This window comes from Echeneis naucrates, chromosome 15 (genome assembly GCF_900963305.1).
Source record: "Echeneis naucrates chromosome 15, fEcheNa1.1, whole genome shotgun sequence".
Lineage (NCBI taxonomy): Eukaryota > Metazoa > Chordata > Actinopteri > Carangiformes > Echeneidae > Echeneis > Echeneis naucrates.
The window spans coordinates 9,103,190-9,114,331 of NC_042525.1; the positions used below are offsets into that span (position 1 = coordinate 9,103,190).

The following is an 11,142-nucleotide window of genomic DNA, read 5'->3' on the forward strand; positions in this document are numbered from 1 at the left end:
ACTCAGCGACTTCTGTTTAGCAGTTGTCCTTAATCTGCTGGGATGTTGATCAAACTCATCATACCAGATTATTTCCATTCCCCCCGTCATCGCTTATCAAAGTTCTTTTCCCTGAAAGGAGGAGGGTGATAGCTTGAATTTTATTTATAATATACACTTCTTAATAGTTTATGAAGCAAACATATGCGGATATTAATGTTACACTTTTTATTATTGTTCTACTATTGTTCTGAGTTAAATACATTTCACATCAATGAAATATATTTCAAGACAATACAAAATAGAGGGAGAAAACACTGTGCGTACTCACAAGACTATAAGTTTTAAAGTTTTTATGGACATGAAACAAACGGAAACATTTGTGAGAGTAACAGTAACGGAGATTGTCTTTACATCTGCGCCACAAACACATTCAAGTTTAAATTGGTTGGTTGTCAGTTAACAACAAAATGTATTCCTATTTGGAATTCCTAATGGAATTTATATGTATTTCCAATCTTTTAACCTTGTATTAAAGATGATTAATGATCTGTGTCGCTGGACACATTTGGAGTTGCACTGACAACATTGAGGGGTCACTTAGAAAAAACTGACCCATTTGTTCTTAATGAGAACATCCTAGGAAACAAGGTCCATGGAATAAAGCTGAAACAAACAATTAAAAGCAACACACTTCTCCCCCCTAAATCCTGTGCAGGTCGTACCCGTCTCATCTTTGGCTACATCTATCTGTGTGATGTGTTATAATGATGCAGCACAGTCACAAGCTGAGATACGTGTTTACTCATGCACTGCAATGTATAAATTCTTACTAAAACCCATTCTTGACATGTGTATCATAACACAAAAAACAACAACAATGACAACAAAAAAGAAAAAAAGCGGGCCACTTGGTTATGAGCAATGAAAGCTGTCAGATGATGAATGAATTACAAATTAGCAACAACATTATTCATTCAATTTCACGCTGCACAAAAACAAATGCAATCTTCAATATATGTTTGAAACACCAAAACAAGGCAAAGTAGCTAATAAAGCAGCACAGCAAAGGTAAGCGCAGTTACACCGGAGACACACACCCAGCTACCATCAGCACTGTTGGGAGAAAACCAGATCTATGATGCAACGGCTGTACACAAGAAATCCGCAAGAATGGTTGTGATTCTCAATCTGAAACACTGTCCTGCAGTGCACATGGTCATGTCTCAGACATCAGAAATGGTGAATTAAAGAGCATGCGAATGAAAAGATTCATGCCAAATGAAATATCCATCATTTTAATTCATTTTCAAAAATGATGTGGATACCATTTGGGGCGGAAACCATTGAATTTCACACCGAAGCACAATCATTCTGGGTGTACTGGAGGTCCTTCATAAAAATAAATGTTTAGCCCCCCCCCCCTCAACCCAACTGGTCGAGGCAGATGCCCCCCGCCCCTGAGCCTGGTTATGCCCTGTCTCTTAAAGGAAGTTTTTCCTTGCCATTGTCACCAAGTGCTTGCTCATCGGGGGATCTGTTGGGTCTCATTAAATCATTTTATAAAGAGTTTGGTCTAGACCTGCTCTATATGTAAAGTGCCTCGATGTAACTTTGCTATGATAAATCTGATTTGATTTGATTCAGAGGTTGAATGGAGGTGAGTGTGGTCTGTACAACCTTACTGTTTCATCTTCTACCTGAAACATCAAAGCAGTGAATCACAGGAATTAATCGGTGACTGTTCTCTCCGTATCAAGTCAGGCCCAAACTAAAGGAAACACTCTAATCTAATCTGAATCATTAGTCCTCGAACAGTTCACGCTCCTTCGTCCTCCTGTAACAGCAGCTGACATTCGGATGCATATGTGGGGCCATCTGGTGGATTCACTAAGAGGCACGCCTTCAAGTTCAAGAATGCATACATTGTGCTTCATACATTATATGTTGTGAGTATATAGACATTTTTTATAAATATATCCAAGAAAAATATACACACTCTTCCATCAGACCCCACAAGGATGAATTCATGTATTACTCCTTCACATACACAATCACCACTATCTATCCACTACGGTTGGGTGCTTGGAGAGCTTGGTCGACAATGAAAATGAATTTGATCAGAAGCTCAAACACAGCACAACTGTCCACTTTAACAAAGCAACAAGAAAGACTGTGCCCATAGTTAATTATTGCCTCAACCTGAATAAAAACATTTTGTATTCTGACTGTCAAACATGAACTACTTTCATTTGGTACAACAGGGCATCAATGGCTTGAGTGCAAATGACAGTTTTGCAGATGGCTAGCTATTTGTTGTACTTAAAATACATGTAACTATAACTGTAATCAGACAGCTCTGCGTAACAACCAAGAAGTTTTGACTTTTTTCAACCTTGGTTAAACCTTGTGACATTCAAACAAACAAAATTTTAGTTACAACGCTTACACATGAGAGCTGCAGAGACTCTGCATGTTCTCTGAGCAACTTAGGACATGAAGACATTCCTCTTCGTGTCACACAAACATTACACCACCAAACAAGCACCATGACCTACAACAAAGAACTTCTCAATATGTTAGTGAAGTTAGTGACTCTGCTGGTTCGTAAGATGATCTCAGATGATAAAAAGACCTTGAAACACAGACTGCAGCTTCTATAAAGTGAGTGATTATTTATGCTTACAAAGAGAGCACTCGTGTTCGTTTTTAATTAGCTTTTGCAGTATAATATATATATATATATATATATATATATATATATATATAAAAAAAAATTGTTTTGTCACATCTAGCACCTCATTATCTGGTCTAAGAATATAAAGGGGCCATAAGTACACTTAAAGGAGAGTTGAAAGTTGAGAGTACAAAGCTGTAGCAGTTAATAAGGAGGCAACAGAAGAGGAACTTATTCACCAAGGGTAGCTTACTGGTTTTTCCTGTTTAGCTCAACTAATTTAACATGCATGGTGTGTAATAGTTTAAAATATTAATCTTAAAAGACAGAATAATATGACAATGACGATGGAAGATTTGGAAATGTAAAGAAAAATGTAAGTGACTTCAATGAACCTGAATGCAAAATTAAATATTAGTCAAAAACAAATCTGTAACTTTAAGTACTGCCAATGTGGGGCAGTTTTGACTAAAGGAAGACAGAAAAAAAAAAAAAAAAACACAAAAAGACACAAATAAAAAAAAGGAGTAATTTTCTCTTTTAACAAATAACATCAAAGACACAGAGAACTGTCAGTAATCTTCTTCATCTGTGATCTGTTTTGTTTTCCCTTCACTTAACCACCATAAAAATTATTGCCCTCCACTGTTTAAGCAGCCCTATGCAGTCAAAAAAAAAATGCAGCATTACACACAACAAAAAAAGCATAAATAAATTTTTGTTTTGCCCCACCTCAGCCCCACATTTTTGTATACATGTGAGGGAGTGTCTGCATGTCTTGTGTGGGTGCACTGAGCTGTGTTGTCTGCTCCTACAGTCCCTTGTTGAAGTAGACAGTAGTGGTGTGGGGACTGGTCTGTTTTATCCTCTCCTGCAGATCTGGCTCCAGCCCACTCACGCTCATGGAGCTACAAAGTAATATTCAAACAGGATTAATCTGCAGCTCTAGTTTAGTCAATGCTTACATAAAAACCTCCAATGAGAGTGATGTTGGTACCTTTTTTGTGGGAACAGGGCACAGCACAGAGGAGTTGCAAATACCAGGCTTGAAACAAGAAGTAGAGAGGGATGATCTAAACAGTGTTACTGGTTTCTTTTTCAGTAGATGCTAGATAGATATGGGTAGTGCAATTTACTCACCACAAACCAACAAGCGCCACCTGGACTGGAGCGTTGAGAACTGGGAACCGCTGCAGGGTGACAGAAATATGACTTGGCATATGTGCAGGCAAATAAATGGCATGTTTGACTTGCTGCTCCATGAAATTTTCCACAGACATAAACATACTATGGCTTGTTACAGCTGCATAACATGTGGAATGCAGCAGGATCCAGTAAATGCACTACCTGAACAAGCCCAGTCTGCTTACCTTCATGAAAGCTTTCTTCTCCAGAGCGTTCATTATAACAGGGGGGATAGCTGTAAAAAATAAAAAACATCAGTCTTTTCCAACATGGACAGCAAAAGTGGAATAGAAAAGAAATCCATTACGCAGCACTAAGAAATTTTTCACATCTCATGCCATCAGCTGTGAGGCACACTCTGCTGATGCTCAGTTTTGATCGCATATTATCCGCAGATGATTTGGTAACAAAGCCTGGATATAAACCAGGTTTTATGTTCAAATATCTTTAACTGTGTCTCTCTTAACTGTGGTTGGATGAGGAGCAAGTAATATACGCAGGGATTTTTAAAGCTGTTTCCATGAAAAACATTTCTTGCTGTAGCAGTTAGAGCAGTGGACGAAGCCTAGAGCAAAAAGGTGTGGTCCATACAGCTACACAATTAGCTGAGCCTCACTGAAAAGCTCTGCAAACTAGAGATTGTTATCACAGAAATATGCAATAAAGCCACTTTAACAAATCAGTAAACACTAAACTGACATTACCCATTGCTGGCACTGCCATGCCGATCCTCGACACCACCACCTGCACGATGGCCTGCTTGGCAGCATAAGCAGATTCTCCTAACCTATTTCCATTCTCATCTGTCACAGGGATACCGTATTTCAACTCCCTGGCAGAAGTAAAAGGAAAAGTCATGTAGAGCAGCTCTCACATTACGTCAATGCATATGCATGAACAAAACAGAGGTCAATGACTTTTTCTCACCTCTGTCTCATGAAGGGGATGTTGATGCAGTTAGCAGCAGCAACAGCAGCAAATGGGACAAATCGGCTGACGATTGGAGGGAGACGCTGCACAGATGGGGCCAACTTAGTGACACAATTTGACTACCAGCATTGATTCACTGCACAAATATGCAAAAACTATTATCTATCATCTATTTGTGCCACAGGCCTTACCGTAGCTAGGGACTTGAGTCCCAAGGCAGTGACTACAGCTCCAGTGGTAGCACTGACATAGGCAGCACCGAGCTGACTGCAAGGAGACGGACACATCAGACACATATCGAAAGGTAATAACTCACTTTTGCTTTCAGCATTTAAAAACCACAAATATGTGACTAATGCCACAGCACACAAGCACTGCAGCTGACAACCTGTCAGGTACACCAAATGAAAACATCTCAAAGAGTTTCAGACCATTCATGCCAACTATAAAAATGGAAATGTAAAAAAAAATATGAACATTTCTAAAATAACAAACAAAAAGCAGAAGACATTATAACTAGATTTGCCCTGAATAACATGCAGGACTATGCATTTGCATGTCTTTAGGGCAACCTTCCTGAATACATGCATTTGTTGCAGAATTGCAACAAATGCATGTATTCATGTAATGCGGTATCTGAAGGATGCTTTTCATGGCAGAAAAAACAAATGCATGTTGGACTAATATAAGCCAGGAGTACTGAAACTGTGAGTGCATGGTGACATGGAGCTGAACATGCCTAACAGTGGAACATAATACCGCTGAGAGGGAAGGGGGAGGAGACAGCAGCTCCCACAGCCTCCTTACAGATACTACATAAGAGGGAGGACAGGAAAGATCTAGAGTGGAAGTGAAGTGAGAAGCCCTCCCTACTTCACAGTAATTGGGGCATCTCCACTGCGGTTGGTGTAGTTGACAACAGCGTTGAAGGACTGGTTAACCCACTGCCAGAACACCACTGCTGGAGTAGTCCTGCAAGAATGAAGGAACAACAATGTTTGAGGAAGTGATGACTGCGTGACTGTTTTAAAAAAAAAAAAAGTCAATTTTTCACAGTGCAACATCTTAAGGTGACAAAAATCATAGTACATCACATTTGTTGCAGTTTGTTGTTTAATATGAAATATGAATTACCTTGACTTGTTTTACTAAAAATAAAAACTAAAAAGGTGCCTGTGATTATTCAGCAATATCAATGACTTGATTTTCTTCTGTTAAATACTGTAGGTATAAGAAGTAATATCACAGATGTATTTATTTTGCCAGAAATAACAACTTTGTCCTCAGATACACACACCGACCAACATAATTAGAGGCTGAATTTGTTTTTAAATATTGATTTAGATCTAAAACGTCTCCATTTTGTGTTTTAATCAAACTGGAAAGGATTATGCTCATTCTCTCTTTTGAAAACAATCATGCATAAAAAACACTTTAGCGCCCTCCAGTGATTGTACAATAACTCTAGTCTGATCACCTCCTAACGTTCACAAATACTTAAATTATGCCATGTTACATATGGAGGCCTAAAGTCGTATTAAATCATACATAAAATATTATTAACTAAATGACCAAAAGAGACCACATTGATAATATATTAATGAAACTGTATAATAATACAAAAGAACTTTTCCAATTATGTATTAAACACTTTCTTATTTAAATATTATATTCTGTGCATGGATTATTATGTGACTGCTGTATTAAGGTTACATTTGCAGTCACATCAAAAACAGGCTGAATTTATTCAGCATTTCAACTGATTGGAAATTTCTAAATCTCATATAGTAATATGTAAATCTCCTTGTGTTTAGAATATTGTGAACCATGTAGTGAAACATGCTGTACCTGTAGAAGGTGAGCATGCAGCCTGTGATGGACATGTTCATTGGCACCTGAGCAGACATCCGCCCAATCACAAACATCTTCTCTCCCGTGTCGGGGTGGAAGGCGGAGTCATAGACATACTTGGCTCTCCAGAGCTCATCCTCTGTCAGGCCAGACTTCACGATTCCGGATCTAAAAAAGCCAAACAGCAGAGTGGTTGAATCTTTCAGTTAGCCAACTTTATCCTTCCTGATATAGAAATGTTTTTATTCCACTGCCTTTCAAAAATTCCACCATTTATATATCGTTGTGAGGGGAAAACAGAATGAATGATTATATATCTGATGCTCAGTTTAGTAAAGTATTGGTCAACCAATGTTGTTGCATTCTCAGCTTTGGATCTGGCTTTACAAAATGTTCTTACTTTTATGTAAACCAACTGATTCTAAGCAAAATATGGTAGTTATGCTAATCCATTAAGGGCATTAGCATAATCAACATTCATTTCTATTCATACCTTAAACCATCCTACTCTAACTGCATCCTCTATCTCCTGAGGATCTACCTGTAGTTCTCCACGATCACTCTGGCCTCCTCCAGAGTCTCAGAGGAGAGCAGGACATTCCTGGGATCTGTGACCATAAAAAAGTGCTTGGCGCGCCCCATGAATGTGCCTTGGTCCCATCGTGGCTCCTTGATGTTTATGCTGAGGGACAGCTCTCCAGACATCCTGGCTTTCTTTGATCAATGACACAAATTCAAATTAACATTCAAACTATTTTACAAACACATTGTACTGAATTTTAGTGGAACAACTGATCTCAGTCCAATTAAGTCCTGGTCTTCAACTGACTAGGCTTTATTCCATAGTATTGCTGATATAACAACTGTATTCCAGTATAGATATCAAAACAATACTATTTTCATAATCCATAAAGCCGTCTTTTATTTTATCAAAATAAGACAAGGAATACTGTAAATAAAACCTGTAACAATTTGGCCAAATTGTGGCCAAATTTGTGACTAAAATGAAAATCAGATCTAATGTAAAAATATACACAAACAATAAATGAAACTCACAAGACAATCCATGCCATTGTTTCAAGCCCAGCCTACAGGTGAATTTATCATTAACACCCCCTGGCAGCCCAGCGAAGCCCTCACCTCTGTACCATTAATAGCTCTGCTGCAGCACAGAGCTGTGGCTAAGCAAAGCCCCCTCCCCCATCAATAAACAGAATAAAACCCAGAACAGCCTCATGGAGGCATTACGGACCAAAACACAACAGTTTGCCGTGTTTACTTTAATTCAACAAGCTCAGCCCCCTCAGGACTTTAAGGAAGTTTGATGAGGTTTTATAATGTGAATTTTTTTCTGTTGTCTTGTCATTTCATTGGGGGAGTATCTAGCAACCAGTGTCTAATCTCAAATTTGGTGTGGCTGTTAGTCGAGATAAACTTTGCCGCTTTTTTTCCGCTTCAGGACCCTTTTTGGCTATAAGGTTATCTGTAATATGTAGAACATACATATGAATATTTATATTATAGATTACTGTCATATAGGATGGCAATGATGATGATCTAAATAATGTTTGGGCAACTCATCAGTTTGTATGAAAAATATCACAAGGCTACACTGAGTCATTGTTTCAGTGACCTTTTCAGAACAAAACTTCCACATTTATTTTTCATATATAACAATATCATTTCTGAAACATTTGTTGTGTTTTGACCGGATAGGCAGACAGATATAGTAGCAATGTCGGGGATGGTCACCTGGTGAAAATGTTCCATTCATTTTTCTCTGCCGAGACGTTATGAATCACACAATCACTACACAGATGAACAAACATGAACTGGCTGCAGTCTGAGCAGACAGCTGTGGTTTTAGCAGCATTCCTACAGTGTTCCTCAGCAGTCCCTCCCATGCTCAGGCCATCTACATGGATGGAAAACACACCAGTCCAGATAGAGCAGCTGATAGGATGCTTTCCAAGGACATAAACTTTGAACAAGCAGCCAAATCACAAACAAGCTCTGCTTCTCAACTTCTATATTAAAATGATAAAATGATTAAAAAAAAAAAAAAAAAAAAGGCAGTGGGCTCATTTGTCACACTATAAGCAGCTGAGCAGAGAGACGTGGTGACGGATGGATCGAGGCACACCACCGGCTCCTCTCAGCCGGGTGGCTAACAAAAGCAGCCAACAAACACACCACTGAAGGGCACCGACCCCTAAACGCGACATTTAAGATACACTTAGTTTCACACAACATTAAACGTTTGGAAACGCAGATTAGAGTTGATTTTTGTCCGAGCTGCGACTTCTTGGTGAATTAATCAACCCGTCAGCTGGCTCTGGAGTTTAAAAGCTAACATGCTAACGCTTTAGTTAGCTTCACAACAGCACATATACGGGCGGACTAACCGGTACCCCCGTCACACTGTAATTTAAGTGAATAAAAGGCGTGCATTCAGTCAATACCAGACATACCTGTTTTTGGCTTGTTTTTGTTTTTTTTTTTTTTGAGATGTATGACCTCTCAATATCACAGCACCGCCGGGTGAAGGTGTGCTCTCTTCCGGTTTTTCTTCAAAGTGTCGTAAAACACACACTTCGCCGCAAATAACTGGGGACAAGGAGGTGAAAGTACATCAGCATGCGGGAAAAATCACATGTATGTAGCATCCTAGTTTAAAAACAACAATAACTATAGATCCAAATACTTTACGGGAGTAGGAGAGGAGTACAACACAAGTAGTTGTGAAAATCAGAGCAGTTTGAGAGGGCTTTGAATGCAGCACCTGGCAGGGACACACAGGGGGCGGTCTCATTCACGGAGGACGTTAGAGCTTAAAAAAAAAAAAACAGCTGGAGGGCACATGGCAAATGACTCCTGAGAAAAACAGATAAGTTGTCAACCAGCCCAGAGAAAATTAGATAATTGTGTGAAAAAACGACGAAAGAAAAGCACATCACTTAGTTTTCAGCCAAACAAAGTATTGCTTACTTCTGTTGCCCAATCCTAATAATTTCATTCAAATAGACTTTGGCAATTTCATTCAGTGAATTAATTCATTGTTAACTAAACTGTAGGACTAAGTACGTGTTCCTCAATTAAATATTATCCAAATGAAAGAAGCAGTTAGTTCTTAAAGATTATACTTGTTTTCATGGGACGCAACCGCCGCAAGAAATAGTGTTCACATCTCTTACTGGAAAAGACTCCACCGACAGTCAGAGTTTAAGTGGCCCACCACTCTGGGCAGTACAAGCTTGATCATTTAGAAGTGCATCATATATGAATTAGTATCTAAAGCTGCAATACAAATTAGAGAAAAAATATTATAGGAATTCAGAAACTATGCACAAGCTGCTCATATTTGCACAATTTTACTGATGCCAGTGCACTAAAATGTTATTTCTACTTAGGTCGAACTAAAACAGATGACTTTAAAGTGACGTATAAGCACGATGTGACACTGCTGACCACCGGGTGGGGTTGTTTATCCGTCTCAGTGTCGTGGGTCAGGACAGTCAAGGAGATATACTTACTGCTCAGTCTTTTCACGCACATCCAGGAGTGTCCCTGAAAAATGTGGACTTCACCAACACGTTAGTAGCAAAGTTCACCTTGGGACAAGCTGCAGCAGACTTTAGTTAGTCTTACAGTAATGTTGTGTAATTACTGTATTTAATCATCAGTGGTCCGACGCTAATGGCTGCACAGCTGCGGGGGCTTTATGTAAAAGGCTTACACCTCTTAAGACAATAATGGTCGCCTGGAGAACAAATGAGGTGGCAATAATACTCCGGAGGTGACACGGATCAGTCTGAGCTCATTCAGCACAATATGGACACAACAGGTAATGATTCCATGGCTTTTTCACATCAGTTTGAAAGCAAACATTTGTTTCTTAACCGGTCACGCATCTACTTGTCAACAAGAAGAAGTTTAGACTTTGTTCACGAAATAAGACACGGTTAAGGGTTTAACCACAGTGCTCGTCGTGGCAGATGTTGTCAAAATGATTTGGTGAAAATTTACAGCCAAAGCAGATAAACCTATTTATCTATACGTCGCTGTCCAAGGTGCTGATTGGTATAAAACACATCAAGTTTAAAGGGCTGCTGGACCTTTGGACCAAAGTGCCCCTTTAAACTGAGGGTTAACATTTAGAACTGAATACCTAGATTATTGAACTCATGATTTATCACCATTCATTCTGTCACTACAGATGACTGACGTGTACTAATAGTGCATTGGAACTTGAAAAAAACAAGACCATTTATCAATGTCAGCATTTCTAAAAAGAAACTTGATACTTGATGTACATCAGTGCCCTATTTTATATTTAAATTCATGTTTTCTATCCAAGGTCGCAGGTTAAAGGTCACAAGATTTTTTATTATTCCTTCGGGAACTTCTGAGCCAACATTACCCATGACATGGTATTATTTATTCTTCTCACAACAGATATCCATTTCATTAAACATGACCCCAAGGGAATCACTATGCACCGCTGACTTCTGTGCAGACTG

General features: G+C 39.0%; 1 protein-coding gene across 2 annotated transcripts; it reads right to left on the reverse strand.

Annotated features, from left to right (window-relative positions):
• Positions 1 to 207: 207 nt before the first annotated feature.
• On the reverse strand, positions 208 to 9,333 carry sfxn3 (sideroflexin 3). 2 transcript variants are annotated; one of them, XM_029520897.1, is made up of 11 exons: positions 9,094 to 9,333; positions 7,164 to 7,336; positions 6,620 to 6,790; positions 5,645 to 5,743; positions 4,963 to 5,038; positions 4,769 to 4,854; positions 4,546 to 4,673; positions 4,027 to 4,076; positions 3,797 to 3,846; positions 3,654 to 3,701; positions 208 to 3,564 (listed from the first exon to the last, which is right to left on the reverse strand). In XM_029520897.1, the coding sequence occupies exons 2-11, from the start codon at positions 7,325 to 7,327 to the stop codon at positions 3,468 to 3,470; spliced, it is 969 nt and encodes a 322-aa protein (XP_029376757.1). In that variant the 5' UTR covers positions 7,328 to 7,336; positions 9,094 to 9,333; the 3' UTR covers positions 208 to 3,467. The 2 variants fall into 2 exon arrangements, with proteins under 2 accessions (XP_029376757.1, XP_029376756.1); XM_029520896.1 differs by lacking the exon at positions 9,094 to 9,333 and adding an exon at positions 8,375 to 8,632.
• Positions 9,334 to 11,142: the final 1,809 nt, after the last annotated feature.